The sequence below is a fragment of the Triturus cristatus genome, chromosome 4_1 (genome assembly GCF_964204655.1).
Source record: "Triturus cristatus chromosome 4_1, aTriCri1.1, whole genome shotgun sequence".
NCBI classification, from domain to species: domain Eukaryota; kingdom Metazoa; phylum Chordata; class Amphibia; order Caudata; family Salamandridae; genus Triturus; species Triturus cristatus.
The window spans coordinates 616865790-616882374 of NC_140585.1; the positions used below are offsets into that span (position 1 = coordinate 616865790).

At 41.4% G+C, this 16585-nt stretch overlaps 1 protein-coding gene across 1 annotated transcript in view; it reads right to left on the minus strand.

The window, feature by feature from the left end:
* The window catches only part of PTPRQ (protein tyrosine phosphatase receptor type Q), a 1724016-nt gene that overhangs the window by 1106740 nt on the left and 600691 nt on the right, over positions 1-16585 (minus strand). Inside the window, exons 23-25 of the mRNA XM_085652983.1 lie at positions 10860-11059; positions 7873-8122; positions 1370-1498 (exon numbers count right to left, since the gene is read on the minus strand). Coding sequence (XP_085509109.1) covers positions 1370-1498; positions 7873-8122; positions 10860-11059 — 579 coding nt within the window. The remainder of the gene's footprint in view (positions 1-1369; positions 1499-7872; positions 8123-10859; positions 11060-16585) is intronic.

Below are 16585 nucleotides of genomic sequence, written 5' to 3' on the forward strand. Positions count from 1 at the left end.
CTGAGCAGTGGACCTTTTTTTAAAAGGTGGCCACCTGTGACTGCAGGTCAGAACCATTTTAACAGAAGTTTACAGTGAGTGAGACTCCATTAGGGAGGCTTTCTCACATCAGAGATCTCAAAACCTGCACTTCAAGAAAATAAAAAAAACTAGGGGGATATTACCAAGAAAATGCGATAATTATCGCAAAGCGAGCTTTGCGCTGTTTTTTTTATCGCCGCTATCACTGGGTTTCATCGCGGAGATAACGCATTATTATCAACGCTTATCTCCAAGGCGATAGAAAATCCAGCGATAGCGGCGAAACCCAGCAATAGCACGAGAAATCCAGCGATAAATTCAACATGCTAATGAAAAGCTTGCTAATAGTCAGGTGAGGACTTAATCTTACAATCCACCTCCCATTGACTAGAATGGTTAGGTCAGGTTTTTAGCAGGTGTTAGATTCCAGCGATAGTCGCGGTTAGCGTTTTTTTTTTTTCGCTTCGCGGGCATTGCTGATAGGGGGCAGCTGGGTTTGCGACTGTTTTCAGTCGCTTTAAGTTGGGAATGCCTACTTTGCATGTCATTAGCGATATATATCGCTGACATGCAAAGCGGCACCAAAACGGTCGTTTTCGCCATAAAGCTGTCGCTAACAGCTGTTAGCGACAGCTTGCTAATAGGGCGATAGAAATATCGCTGCTTTAGCGGCAAAAAGTGCCGCTAAAGCGGCGATAAGGCCCTTTCTAATATCCCCCACGGTTTTTACATTTCAGAACCACCTCTCCTACAATGATCATGCAACAACATTATACATAATGTTTCTTCTGCCCCCCTCTATGAGGGTGACTCCCCTTTTGATGCCTAACACAGTGTAAACATGTGCACACACACTGTGAGTTACTCCTATCTTATTTGTCAAGACATAGCAGCATTGTCTTTTCGAGGTCCTCATGGCAGTCTTTCACACTTTTGCAAAATGAGTCACAAATTATTCAACATTAGAATCCGAATAACAAAAGGAATGTTTTTTCAAATAAGAAACAATTAATATTTTCACTACAATGAGAGTTTACCTACTTAATTAGGTTGGAAGCATGTACTGAAAGTATAAAGCTTTCAATTATTCTCAACAGAACATGTCCATCTAATTTTGTGGTAGGAGGTTAGAAAAGGAAAAAATGCTAAACCAGATCACAATTAATTTATCAAGTGATAAGTGGTGTTATGGTCTTATTGAATCTAATGAAGGCCATACAAATGATATTTGTTTTACTTTCACAATGTTTCATTCTTCGTCAGACAGTTAGGTGAGAATAAATCCCTTGAAGGGCAATATTTTGTCGTTTTAGGAAGAGTAAATATATAAAATAAAAATTTGCCTTACCTAGTGGTCCAAATAGCTCTACTCTGTAGCTGAACTTTCCTGTTGGTATAGTTGGAGGATCCCATGTCAGTGAGAATGATCTTCCTGTAATGTTACCTTTCACTAGATTCTGTGGTGGATCTTCAGGAACTGAAAATTATGAAAATTTGTTTAGAAGGTAAATTTAAACTTAGAGCTACAATCATCTGATACTGTGACAGAAAACAGAAAAGCATAGTAGAAGCTGTACATTGTGCAAATGTAAGAAGAAAGGGCAAGAAGCATAATTCCTTTTCAATGGAATGCTTTCATATTAGACCCCATTCTCTCGATATTTGATGAAGGCAAAAAAAAATTCTATATGGTCTGATACATTTTTAAATGAACTGAATTATTTTTAACAACTCATTTAGGGTCCGATGTGAATAGCATGCTTAAATTACCAGATTTAAACACCCTTTGCATATAGTGACAAAATACTTTGTATGTGATGATTACAAGACATAATGTTAGTCTCTGGAAATTTACAAAGCTTTAATCATATGCTCTACCACAAAGATTAAATCTGAAAACATTTCTTTGCTGTTCTGCCTTTTTAGCCTTTTTTGTGTACATGAATTCCTTCGGAAACTTGATGGATTCATGACTAACCACATCTGGAAACCTTCTGTGTCACGTTTTTAGATCAAATAACAGAATCATTGTGTGAGCAATAACTAATTGGGATTCATTCCACACAGGGACCATAATTTACTTACAACTCCCCAATGGACGTTTGCCAAAAAAATGCAGTCCCTCACTGGGACAGTTGCATGTGAACATGCACTTAATTCCATTTGATGTCAAGGTATGCCTTATTCTGACTTCAATCAAGATCCTCGACAGTCTGCATAGTTACATGCATGAAGAAGGATAATTCTCTCAATCATATTCTGGGGAGGATTATTTCATCTTCCATTCTTATAGCCTTCTTTAGTTCCCCTCATTCCTCTGCTCAAAACAAAGGCACATGATGCAATTTCAATGATAAAGGTGTCGATTTCTGACATTTTGGGGTTTAAAAACTGGCATAACTCGCCACCAAATATCATAAAAATATGTTTCTTGTGCTAAACTAAGCTGGAGGGCAATTACTTGGCTGAAACCACTACAAATGTGCTTTGAAGAAAGAGGGAGACACAAGTCAAAGTGCGAACAGGGAACACACCTTCCCACAGAATTCTGGTTTTCAATGTAAAAAAAGTTGATGCCAGTGTTTAACCTTCAATACAATGTGTCCACATACTAGGAATTCTGTCTAACTTAAGTTTGCTAATAGAAAACATCTATTTGTTTTATATTTTGTAAGCAGTTTGAAACAGGAACTCTATTGCTGTGTATTAATTTCTAAGAGTAAAGGATCTCATTTTGATTTCTCTCTGGGACTAGCCTCATTGATGACATCCTGGTGGACATGCAGGTTTGGCCTTATTTAATTGACATGGCAGTCCTCTCAAGACAAGTTAGTGACCACAACGCACTCTCCAGTGACGTAGTTCTCCCCCTCTGTAGTATGGCAGCAAGCTCTATTGGACCTTCTGACAGGAGGCTGAGGCCTACTAATAACATGCGTAGGATGAAATGGTGCCTCATGATCCACTCCCAAGAGCTGGTGGGGGAAGTCTACAAAATTAAAGTTGAACATTTGGAAGGCCATCTGCCCCTGGCCGGGTCTAGTGAGAATCAGGAGAAGATCGGTGTAGAGTTTGTTAGAATGTTTGTTGAGCTCTCTAAGCTTGTCCTTGTGGGAAGCAACAAGTCTATCGGGAGACAGTCCCCTTCAACGTGGTTTAATCCCTCTTAAAGGCAGGCAAGGACTGCTTTGATGCAAGCCAACAAGCAACATGACTGGAATGAGATTACAACCCGGAGGGATGTATACAAAAGGGCCATTTGTCTGGTCAAGAGGGAGTGGGAGGCTGGGAAGTTGGAAGGGCTTTTAGATGCTGTGAGAAAAGGAGACCAGTGATCCTTTTGGAATCTGGTGTCGATGGGCTCTCTAGACGGTTTTCGCTCAGTGGAGACAAATGTCATGTAGTGAAGACAGGGTTCTGCTTGCACACATTGCTATGTTAGCATCAGCGTTTTAGAAGTTTAAATGCCATCTTGCCACTTTGCCGCTTTTGCACATGACACTACAGGAAACTGTTATTGTAAGTAAAATGCTTGCTTGCTTTTCTTCACATGAGAACGGTCTGTTTTTCACATCTCTAGACTTACACCGCCATCTCAGGCTGTACACTGTGTGCAGAAGTCTTCAAGTTCAAATAACAATGTATGCTGTTGATTCAGGTTGAACGGCCCACACTCTAGACACACACACAGCTGCAAATATCTGAAACTTGGGTGCCTTTAATATTGCATTGCATGCATGATGCTGGCACTTGGAGAAAACCTTTCCATCTACAGAGAGCGTTGCTAATCCTGTGATGTGATTCACCTAAGCTGATCTTGGAGGTATGGGGTTCCCCGTTCAAACCTAGAGACCTTCTATTATTATAAAAACTAGCTTCTAGCCAGGGGAGGGTGGTACACACGGCACTATAAGACCTGTTTCCACTATCATTATAACATGATTTCTCCATTTGTGTTTTATGGAATTGTAACATTGCTGATTGTTTTATTTCTAATCATTTGCCTGCTTATGTTAGCCCAAAAACTGCATCTTAGAGCACGTAGTTAAAAATATTTTAAACTTTTCAATGTCCCTGATTACTCACGTTGTGGACTTGTATGAGAATAAAAACGAAAGAGTGTTCTTGATTCCCACCATTCCTGAGAGTACCCTAAGTCGCTTGTTCTGGGTTGTCTAATCATTGGTAGCTTCGCTGTAGTACGGAGAACGAATGAGACACTGATGCTAGTCGGATAGGGGTTCTGGGTACTGAGGTGAGTTTTTTGGTACACCACAATTCACTGAGGTCCTGGTTTCCTGTGCATAGTTCTGTGCATGAGCAGAATCCCCACAACAGTCCTTGCTGCTGATTGGGTCACACATTTCTCGTGCTTATACTCTGCAAATGGAGAAGCCAGTTCCCCTCCAAAAGCCCCAGTTGCAATCTACCAATGCACCTAAGACAGCTGTGTGTCAGTGAGGAGTTCCCCCGGATTATGCCCCAAGAAGTTAGATCTCATTTTTATTTTTATATGTTTGATAGTCTAAGTTCAAAGATGGATTCTCCTTTGTTCTGCTTCAAATCTAAATAAAAATTAAGAGAAGCTTGTCGTGCATAAAAGAACTACACTTCATAAATCTTCTCAGTCTGGTGTGGTTGACCTTTTTGGCATGATGAATAATTTATTTTAGTGGTCGATAAGACTGCAATTGGCACAAGAATGTAGAGTCATGACGCATTCATCTCTGACTAGGCTCCTGCAGATTCTTCTGGAGTGGGAGGTCAACGCGTATCTTCTACTGGCAGCTCCTCTTGTTTTGACATTTGGCTTGATAATGATTTTACATTCATTTGATGTTTTTGACTAATATGGTTGTGAATATTTAATTGGCTCTAACTTTTTCTTTCCTCCATTAGGTATTCTCCAGGTGTGTTTGCGGGCTACGAATGCAGAAAGTATGTGTAACATACCTGTGACGAGATGTTATTTCAAGAAGGGGTAGTTGGAAAATGAATGTCTGGTGAAATTGTGAACTCAATATCTTAGATAAATTTCGACTATTAGATAAAAATAGACTAAAATCGGCTTCACTTCCAGCTGCCCTTTTAAATATGACTTGACAATGCGGCTTCCTGTTTGTCCCATTGCTACGGATAATTTAAAATATAGATAAAAGCTGCCAATGGTTCCCCCCAGATTTCACATTAAGCAATTGGCTGTTTATTGTGTAATTCTGACTTCCAGGAAGTGCTCACTAACCTGAAAAAATAAACGTAATCATCGCACGTTTGTCAAATTAAATAATTTTTTGTCACATTAAATTATTTTCTTCTATATGCATTCAATACAGAAAGAAATACTTGTTTAATTCTTTTTTTTCCAACATTGGGAAAGCCAATACAGCTGAGTTTAGTGTGATACACAGTATTTGTGCATGCAACACAGGTAATGTTTCAGAATGTCTGTGTTTACTCCAGTGACATATTAAAGACAGACCTACTGGCTTGCCAATGCTTGTTTTTCTAGTTGCATCAATTCTATATTTGAAAATCCCTTTACTTGCATGCATTTGCTGATCTTCATGAAAGCGGCCACAGGAGAAGCTGCTGCTCTATATATGCATTAGCCCTAAAGTTTCTACCGTTGTAGTTTTTCCTCAATATTGTGACTTTTGTGAATACTGTACAGGGGTTATCATATGCAGTAATTACATTTTGCTTTGATATTGATTTAATGATTTCATGGTGAACTTACATATTGGAAGCATACTCTTTTCCTGCCTCGTCGCCTTTTTGTCATCTACTCTATCTATATATTACGTTTAACTTGTAAGTTCCAGTGAGGTCATCAATGTCGTCATCGATTATGTCATTTATGTAGTTTTCAGTGATATAATTTGAGAGGTCATCTGCACTGCATCTGTTTTGCTGTTAAATGATGAAGTAACAATCTGTTATCGATGGGGTCAAATGCTCCTCCCGATAGAGGAGACAAGCACTGCTACACATTTCTGAGCAAAATACATGTTTCTTAGTCTCCCGCGTACTCTGGAAATGTCTTTACATTTTGGACATTTACTACATATTTTCTGTCTCCCCCTCAATGTACAGACTGACAGAAGGTGTGCAGAAGCAACTGAGTTAGTTTTGGCAATAATTAAGATGCTCATTTATTGCAATTCTAGTTCAGATGAGAGTGAGACACATGATGAGCTACGCAGCGGGCACCTGCACAGAGAATCTTTGCAGGGAAACCAACCATTCAGTGCTTAATTTGTTAAAAAATAAGTGCCAGGGCGCTCGTTAGGAGACCACTGCAGTTTGCACCACCCATTCCCCCTGCCAGCACTGCCTATTACAGTACTTACACTACACCTAACCATCACACTGCTACAAGTCTGACAATTCAGAATGGCTTGGGTGGCAGTTGTTTTTAATGTATATTGAATTAACAAACAACTGTTTTACGCTCATCTTTAAATTACACAAACAGCGCCATCATGTGGCAGCTGTCATAAGTGCCGGTGCCAGGCAATTAAGTGCCAGTGCTGAACACGGAAACCACCGGCTCAAATTAGTCACTGCAACCATTCCTTTTCACTCAGTCATTCCTTACGGCCTTTCTTCTATTTACTACGCTGAAAGCGACGAGCAGGTGCCTGATTTCGAGACAAGGCATGTGATGGCCGACCAGTTAAAAGAGGCTGACAGGAGATGTTTGTGGGTATTACGAATATATTGCCATTAGGACACACAAAGAGAATCCCAGGAGACGTTTCAGTGAGGAGACGCCTTAATACTAGTTGCTTTCTAAACGCTCAGGAATGTTGGAAATAAACACATACAGCAAGGATTGTTTAATTAAGGTTTGTCTGTTATTTTTGACATTCAATTTTAAACATTAACAGACATCCTAACTGCTATTTCCACAAGTTTCTTTCGTTTGCACAAGAAATGTTACCCTTTTCCTGCAGAAATTGGATATCTGCAGATTGTAACATTTCATCCCCAAAATTTGGAATTCTAGTGATATTTGGTAAATATCTGTGCAGATAATCTGGAGCAAGCAAACAAAATGGAAGCGCGTGAATGAGATCACTTTGTTCGGCCCGTTATGCTGTCTCAGGTCAGGCGATAATCAGCACTTCCGATTGTTCATGACCTTCAATAACCTTTCCCTGCAGATTTCTTGAAGCACAGTTTTTTTAAATAGCACACAGTAATCAAAGTGTTTATTAGTCAACATCCGTGCAACTCGTGTTTGATAAATTAGATTAAGGGCCTATTACGAGGTTGTGCAAACTTGCGTCTGCCCGACATCGTCTTGGAACTGGGACTGACCGACCGCCGGTCGGCAATCCAGACCTCCTGATTAGGATGCGACCAAACACTGTTCGAATGCATTCCGACACTTCCCCATGGGAGCATGTATTACGGCCCTAAACCCGCCATAGTACATGCTCCCACAGGGAAATGGGAGGTGGCATTAATCCCTGCACACAATTATAATATGTGCACATGGGGAAGTGAAGATTCCTGGGCTTCTTTGAGATGCTGACATGTTGGCGGAAGCTAAAGATAATCAGACCCAATTGTCAATCCCTAATTGTTGCTTGCTATAAATCACAACAACACAACTCCTCCGATGGCAACATTGTTTTCACTATTTTCATCAAATCTTATCAAATGTGCTGCCCAGTAACCAATGTAATTTTGGGCACTAATATGATTAATGTTTTCCGACAGCACTAGGAGACTGTACCACAAGGGCATCCGATTATTTCACTTCAGCCTTAACCACCACAAAGACCAATGTCTGCTCTACATTCAACCCCATATCAAAGACCTCAACTAAAACAAAGTACATACTGGATTCTGGTGTTCTGACAATTGCACTGTCGATGTAGCCAGGTTCAATGGTCACTGCAGAGACTTCAAAGAGATAAGTTGTATATGGTCTAAGATGATCCACCACATATGTGATAGGTTCGTCCCAGGCAGAGCTAATCTTATTTGAGCTTGTTGTGCTTGATGAAGACGTAGAGGGTGACGTTGTCGTAGACTGACCACGAGTAGATGTAGGGCTGGTTGTACTCCACAAGAAAGATTCCCCCTTTTCCTGGCAAAAAATATAACAAAGATAAGATGTTAAAGTATCAATGTTTAAGGCGCGGCTTAAGCATTTCTACACATTTTTTGTTGTCTATTGACCACCTTTAGTGGACTGTGCATATGTTCACTCAATATAGAGAATCAGGATCTGCAACATCAATGAAGGTCAGCAAGGCAGAAATTCATCTGCAGGCACTTGTTGTGTAGCATAAGGAGTGGGGCCAATGGGTTCGGGCTACATTTTCTTTAGGGAGTATAAGTGCATTGTTAATTAGTGTACATATTTTTAAGAATCTGGGTAAGCGAGTAATTTATGAATTGCTGCCCAGAGAGAATGGTGGTTTAAGAAGCACTGGCTCAAGCATTTCTAGCATGAGTTCAGTTCTCACATTCATGCAGCATGCCAAGCCACCAGTGTCGGAGTGCTTGCGGATGGACACACGTGACGGATTTAAATAATTGAAATATGAAGAAGAGAGGTGTACAATTATAATATACTTCTTAGAGGCATGAGAAGTAAGAGATGTATGTATGTATGTATATGGTATTTGTATAGCATGACCATAGGCAAAAGGCAGAGGAGCAACATCCATTTATTTGCCTGATGGTTGGAAGGATTCACAATGCAGGGCTGATGTTGAGAAGGTTCTTGACATCTTTCTAAATAGAACCAAAAATAGCACAAACCCTCAGCTACTAACAACCATTGATCAGAAACTTCAAAAAGCTGTATAGGAAGAAGACCATTTTTCTAAAAAGTCCACTGCGAAAGTAAACCTTGCAGATACTCACAGAAAATACTCATAACCTGAAGACAAAGCAATGTGTCAGCTCACATGTCTAACCTGCATTGTAATAACTAACAGGAAAGACTCTTTATACAAATGAAATTAGTAAATTCCAGACGTCCTGTGATAATTACATTGATGACCAATAATACTTATTTGGTAAAAAGCACTTGCACAATCAATCAGTTGGGCTTTTTATTATTGAAGGAAAACGCACAACATGGTGGTGATGAGACTGTTGTGGTGGTGATGAGGATGTTGTGGTGGTGATGAGGATGTTGTGGTGGTGATGAGAATGTTGTGGTGGTGATGAGGATGTTGTGGTGGTGATGAGGATGTTTTAGTGATGAGGATAGTGGCATCACGTGGTGAGAGTGGGGTTGGTAGCAATAGTGGTGCTGGAGAGATTGGTGATAGCTCTGACAGTAACTGTGGTGCGGATGGTACAATAATGGCAGTGATGGTGACAACACTATTGATGGTGTTAGTGATGTGGAAGCAGTGACAGATGTCATGATTGTGGATCTGGAGATAGTACTGATGATGCTGATAGTGGCAGTAGTGGTAATCATTGTGGTGATGATGGTGATATAAGTTGGTAATGGAGGTTGTAACAGTGGTGAAAGTAATGGCCACTGAGGAAATGTTCACGTAAATGGCGGGAAACAGTGGCTGTAGTACCTGTAATAGTACTAATGATGGCGGTGGTAATTGCGGTGCTAATGGTATTAATGGTTCCGTCATGGTAATGATGGTAGTGGCAATGGTGGTGGTGTTAGTGATGGTAACATGATAATAATACTCGGTTCAGATATTTTTGCAGGAAACATAATTGTGTGCTCAATATGGCATGATGCTCTCTGGCAGACTATGAGTCGGTCTTATTATGTTTTAAGCAATGACTCTCAGGTGACTTTTCCTAATATACTGTACTGAAAGGAGACAAACCTAAGATATTTTTAGAAATGATATGGACTCTGCATCTAATGATGATATAGACTAGGGCATAATTAGTGAATGTACAGTCTATATTTTCCTGTCTAAAAATAATATACTTGTTTGTTGGAGGACATACAAACTAACATTCATACCAAAACCCAGAGTAATGTTATTTAATAGGGCCAATAAGTAACTTGCCCTCCACAGGGCCACTAATAATGAGGGCCATGGAGCCAATTGCGAATTCTTTGTAATATTATAAATCAAATGAAGGGTCGGGTTCACAAGTATTACATATATTGAATTAAAGCCATTTTCTCAATACATGGTAGCCTTTTTTTTGGTCTACCTCTGCTGAGAGGAACGGCATAGGGCAGTTGGAGGAAAGGATGGTAGAAAAACATATAGGGAATCATTTACTACAAAATGACGCAGTGTGACGCCGCAAGTCATTTTGCTGCACCGAGTTGTGTCATTTTAAAAGTACAGGGATACGACGTATTAACAACAATAAAATGCATCTGCGTGCTTTCCCCTGCGCTAGTGCACAATTAGCTAAGATGCGCCAGCGCGGGCAACCTTGCGTAAAAAATTGCAAGGGTGACTGTTTTGTGGGGATGATTCTTTTGTGCATGATAGTGCCTTCCTGCACAAAAACAATCACTGATGGCATTTTCCTCTTTCTATGTGTGCTGCAGAATGTGTGCTGCAGAATGCAGCACACATAGAAAGAGAAAAAATTAGGATAAATAAAAGTGTTTCTCCTCTTTTCAATCCATTGTGCCGCTGGTGCATTAAAAAAAGTGACAAACCAGCAGCGCAATAGCTTATAAAATAAGAGTCCCATAATAATTTCCAAAGTGGACGGTAGCCCATATTTTATGGCATGGCTCTTGTGATTTATAGTGCCCTGCGAGTAATGTTAGACGTAATAGAATGTGTGGCAAGAACCAATATGCATGAAGTCAAACAAGTTATTTGATGGTAAATATTTCCACCGTTACTAATGAAACTTACATTACATTCTGGTACCCGCAATCCCAAAATATCTTCGGTCTTTAGAGTGGCATCTTTAGCCACTAATCCACTCCTTGCATGCTTAACACTGATCTTAAAACTGGTTATCTTGCCATTGGGCTGGCGAGGAAGAAACCAAGTCATGTTGACTGCTGATGAACTGATTGCCTCCACTGTCAGGTTCACTACTTTTCCTGGAGCTATAAAGGAGAATAGCGAAAGGAATCAGCAATAAATGAGTCAAAGCATTTTCATCAAACTAAACAGATGCTTTACCTATGCCTTTTTTCATTTCTTTAAAATAAATGTATTCATAGAACCATTTACAGAGAATGCAAAAACAAGTATTATTATTTTATGTAGAAGAAACACTTCAACAACAATTCAATTCACAAATATGGTTTGCGCATGTGTGTGCTACGCAAAATGAACAGCACACATACGTAGCCATTTGAAACACAAATGAAGAACAGTGGAAATTTATTAGAAATCAATAAAAAATAAACAATAAAGTGTAGTGTAGTTCCTATATCCCTGATAGGCTCTGCGCATTGGAATAACATACACTATAGATTTGACATAGGACTAAGGTCAGTATGTCTCTATCGAGTATATTAAACTTAATTACTTGGGTGTGCCAGCTAACTCAGAGGTCACTAGACACTTCTCGAATATACAAGGAGGGATTAGTCTCTGACAACTGCATAAACATGACAACTTTGTTTCCTTTAGAATCGGAACAGTCTCAGAATCGTGGAAACAATAGATAACAGTTTCACTCAGTCAATCTTGCATGCTTCGTTTCTACAGAGTTGCACAGAAATAGAGAGATGGGCGTTTCAATAAGAGGGTTTATTGAACAGTCTTATTTCTCATGCAAGAGATATGAATTGCTACAATCGTAAGACAGACTGCGAAGTACAATATGTACAACGTTAGCAGTAAGATAAAATAATCCTGCAATTGCATGGTTTGTAGCTATGACTTATTAATCAAAATACATACATAAATAACATAAGCTAAAGTCTGATACTCATCTGATGCTTCTAAATTGTTCTACCCCAGTGTACCTAACCTAAGTGCAGTACGAGGTTTGAAGTAGGTGCCATTTCTAAAGTATAGCTAGCTATATTTTAGTTTAGCGAAGAGGTGCCAAAAGTTTCTCTAAGTTCTAGTCAGCTCCATACCTTAGAATGATAGAGGTTGGAATCTCTTTTCTGGACCCGATAGTCTAACCCCCCGCAAAGGAAGTCAGAAAGCACTGGAGCTGGATTCTCTGCGAGGAGGATGGCAGCGTCAGGTCAGTGCATCAGGCTGGAACTCGATCTCCTTCCGAACTTGCCGTGGCGAACCACGTAGTCTGGGTTGGATCGCATCCTCCGCGAACCGCAATTTGCCAGGGCAAGTGCTGGTATATTTATACCTTGAAGGTGTCTAGGAATGCCAGAATTGATGTAAAAGTCAGGCAGAGGAGCGTCATGAATGAACACCTAAGGAATAGATGTTCATGCATACTTAATGAGTTCTTGGAGAAATCAATATTCAAGCTGAGGGAAATTCCTAAAGGCTTAAGGGTCTGGTTTTCCAAGAATTCGTTGTGACGTGGATGGACGGGTGTAGGTGGCCATGCCTGTATTTGGTTTGTAAGGGCAATGTCTAAATAAGGGCCGGATTTCTATGGCCAAATAAGGGCAATGTGAATTGTACCTATATAAGGGCATAAATCGGGAAACCTATATACGGAATCTAAATCTGCACACAACAAAAGAAAAATCTGTTGGTTGTTCTTGACAGGTTTTATGCCAGTAAAGATTCTATCTTCACTCATCGGCCAAATCATGAAGAAATATGTCAAACAGAACCAATCATGAGGCTACATAGAACCAGGAATCTGAAAGGACACAAATGTGAAGCAGGAGCGCTTATTAAAAGACTGGACATTTTGTTGAAATATCTCACAATGTGACAAAGTAAGGCTGACCCTTGAGAGTACTTGTTGGTACTGGATTTTGGTGGTTATATCTAGCCACACGTTTTACCACCAGACTTTGACATTTTAATGGAGGTTAGAACAGTTCAGCATGACAAAGACAAACACCCGATCTGGTCAAGAATCCAAAAGCTTGTCCGAGGGGAGGCAGAGATGATCGTCGCGATTAGGTGGTACAGGTGGCCGGAAAGTCAGGAAATTATTGGGGTACGACAGGCGGTGGGTGGCAGGCGGTTTTGTGGAGCAATAAGGGGCTCCTTTGGATTTTGACTGGAGACAATTCAGTGCTGTTTTGTGGCATAGGGGGCCATGAGGAAATTGCGATCTCCCTCCCTGGTTTGTTACTTTTGAGGAACAAGGTACTTTGATGGGCATAACCTTCTCTCTCTTTCTGCACTCCCGAGGATCAGTGGTGCCCAGGCTGCTTAGAAGACTGATTTCCTCCTTGCTATTGCCTCCAGGTGTCTCACCGGGGAGAAAGTGCACGAGCTCTGCTTGCTAGCTCTGCAGGGTTTGGTGGTTCTACCCGGTAGAGGGTCGCTGGGCATGGTCACAGCAATATAATTTCTTTTTTTAGAGGTCGTTAGTGCTCTGCAATATTGTGGATAAACGGGATAGTAGCAAGATCCTTGACAGGGGATGCAAGTGAAAAAAAGTGAAGCCATTCTAAGGGGCATATTATCAAGCCAGGCGATAAAATTATCGCCGCTTCAGCGGCAGAAAACTGCCGCTAAAACGACGATAATGGGCTTGATAATATGCTCTATGGAATTCCAATTGAAGCTCATGTTCGACGTCCTTCACATTTAACATGGGCCTCAATTGGAATTCCATAGAGCATATTATCAAGCCCATTATCGCAGTTTTAGCGGCATTTTTCTGCCGCTAAAGCGGCGATAATTTTATCGCCTGGCTTGTTAATATGCCCCTATGGTGGCTGGCACTATAACTACAACCCACTTTAATGCATCTACACTGACCCAACGGATCAAAAAATGAGTGGGGCAAGATACAGCACGAGCAAACTATACTGCCTCGGCCTGTAAAAACGACACCCTCCCTAGCAATATCGAAGAGCATGAAGGAGGCGCAAGCATTAGTGAGGACCAGCATTATCAGGAGGGGGCTTCGGAGGCAGTAGCTATGAGCTGCATTCAGAGCGCTAGTAGTCCAGAAATTGTTCCACCTAGTCAGACCTTAGCGCACAACTCAGTGGAGGTTAATCTGGAACCGGAGGTTACTCTTCCAACCATATGAATGACTAAATTAATATAAAATTTATAGAGCACTAACTTAGCCCAAGGGCATCAAGGCGCTATAGCAGAACAATGTGCGGACAAGACAGAAACACACTCAGACAGGGGTAGTTGTAAACAACCAGGTCTTTAACCCCTTCAGTGCCACGCCCTTTCCCCCTCCTGTGCCGGGCGTTGCACTAGTGGGTGGGGTTCATGACGAGATAGTCTCGTCATGGGCACAGCGCAACCGTGCTCCATGACGAGACTATCTCGTCATGGGCACTGAAGAGGTTAAAGCTTTGCGAAAAAGGGAATGTGACACCTGCCTGGAGATTTCTTCCAGGAGGGAATTCCACAACTTAGCTGCAGCTGACGAGAATGCTCTACCTCCCCATTTCATCTTTTTGAACCTTGTTGCTATGAGGAGGTTTTTTCTCGCCGACCTAACCTCCCGAATGGGCATATAGCGCTTGAACATGGATTTGATGCCCTCAGGGCCCAGACCATAGTAGGCATTGTGAGTCAAACAGAAGGTTTTGAAAAGGATTCTGCGATCCAGTGGCACCCAGTGCAATGTGGAAAGAGAAGCCGATGCTGAGTGGTACTTTGGCAAATCCATTACCAGCCTGGCAGGGGCATTCTGCACCAGTTGCAGGCGTTGCACCAGTCCCTTGTTAATACCCAAATAAAGAGAGTTACAATAGTCCAATCTGGACATTATTAACGCGATGACAGCTTGTTTACGGGAAGCAACACTGTCCTGATAATCTGTAAACTCAAAGAAAGGGAATTGTCCACTAGGACTCCTAAATTTTTTCCATGGGAGACAGGACTTGGACAGTTACCTAGCGAGTTTGGCCACCATTCGCTGGACCAGATATCCAAATTATTCCTGGATATTAAAACCTCGGTCTTCTCACCGTTTAACTTCAAGAAGTTTTCCATCATCCATGAGGCGACTGCTTCCATACATTTTTTTAAATTGGTGGCAGATTCACTAATGCTATGGGTGATGGACACCATAATTTGAGTGTTGTCCGCATATGACAACACTTCCAGACCAAAGGATTATACCACCTTGGCCAGTGGGGCAATGTAAATGTTTAATAACGTGGGGCTTAGGGAGGAGCCCTGAGGAACTCCACACAGAAGGGAATTCGGAGCTGAGTAGAAATTGCCCAATTTCACCGTTTGTGTCCGATCTCTAAGAAAGGAAGTGAGGAGCCCCAGAGCCGAACCACCGATCCTTATTTCCCTGAGATGGTGCACAAGTCTCAGTGGAGATAGGGTATCGAACGCTGCAGTAAGGTCGAGCAGGACGAGAAAGGTGGTGTGGCCTGCATCCACCTGAGTACGGGTGTTGTTAAATACTGCAGTAAGTGCAGTTTCCGTACTGTGACAGCTTCTAAAGCCGTGCTGTGAGCCATCAAGAATTTGACTGGCCCTTAGATAGGCACTGAGGTGAGAATTTAAGTACTTTTCTAAGATCTTGGCAGGAACTGGCAGAAGAGAAATCGGGCGGTAATTTTTTAGTTCCATCGGGTCCAATGAGGGCTTATTTAGAAGCGGCCTAATAACTGCAGCCTTCCAAGCCATAGGATATTGCCCCTCTGAGATGGCTAGATTCATGACCTTGGTAAGGTGGGGTATAATAGCTTCTCTGCCATGTTTAAGCACCTTCAGAGGACAGGGATCCACAGGGGATCCAGAGATGACTCCTTCTAGTAACAGGTCATTGGTCTCCAATGATATGCTAGGAAACATGAGCAATCTAGGTGTCTCATCCTCAATAGCACTTTCATTCTGATAGATTACGGGCTGAGTGGCTGATCCGTTTTTTAGATTAGATGCTAACAGCTGGGTATAAATGTCCGAAATTTTTGTACAGAAAAAAGCAGAAAGTCTATCACAGAGCTCCTGCGAAGCCTCTGAAGAATCTTTGACCGGGGGGAAGATAAGGGAATTAATAATATTAAAAAGCTCTTTGGGGGATTTAATCGACTCTGTTATTTTACAGTAATATCTTCCCTTTTTCTCCATTATAGCTGCCTTACATTCTTTCAGGCATTGTTTATGCTTCTCTCTGCCTGCGGGTGCTAGATCAATACGCCATGCCCTCTCAGGTTTCCTACGCACCTGTCTCAGCTTTCGAAGTCTGTTGGTAAACCAAGGAGAGGAGGGATTTTTACTTGCTGTATAATGTCTTTTTACAGGTGCTAAGGTGTCCATGACCACTAGCATCTTTTGGATATTTCTGCTGCAGCCCAATTAGCATTCAAGTGCTCTGGGAGCTGGAAATTTGTGAGGAGGTTCACAAAAGCCTCTTTCTAATATGATTGAGATTTCGCCTTTCAGCCATTTTCCTATTTTCTAATTGAGCATTGGTTGATGCCAAAATCCTTGAATTGAATGGAATGGCAAATCAGTCTTGACCCTGCGCCCCGATGGGAACAGTCCAGCCCGAACTGCCAGGCCAGGTCCTCCCTGGACTTGAAACA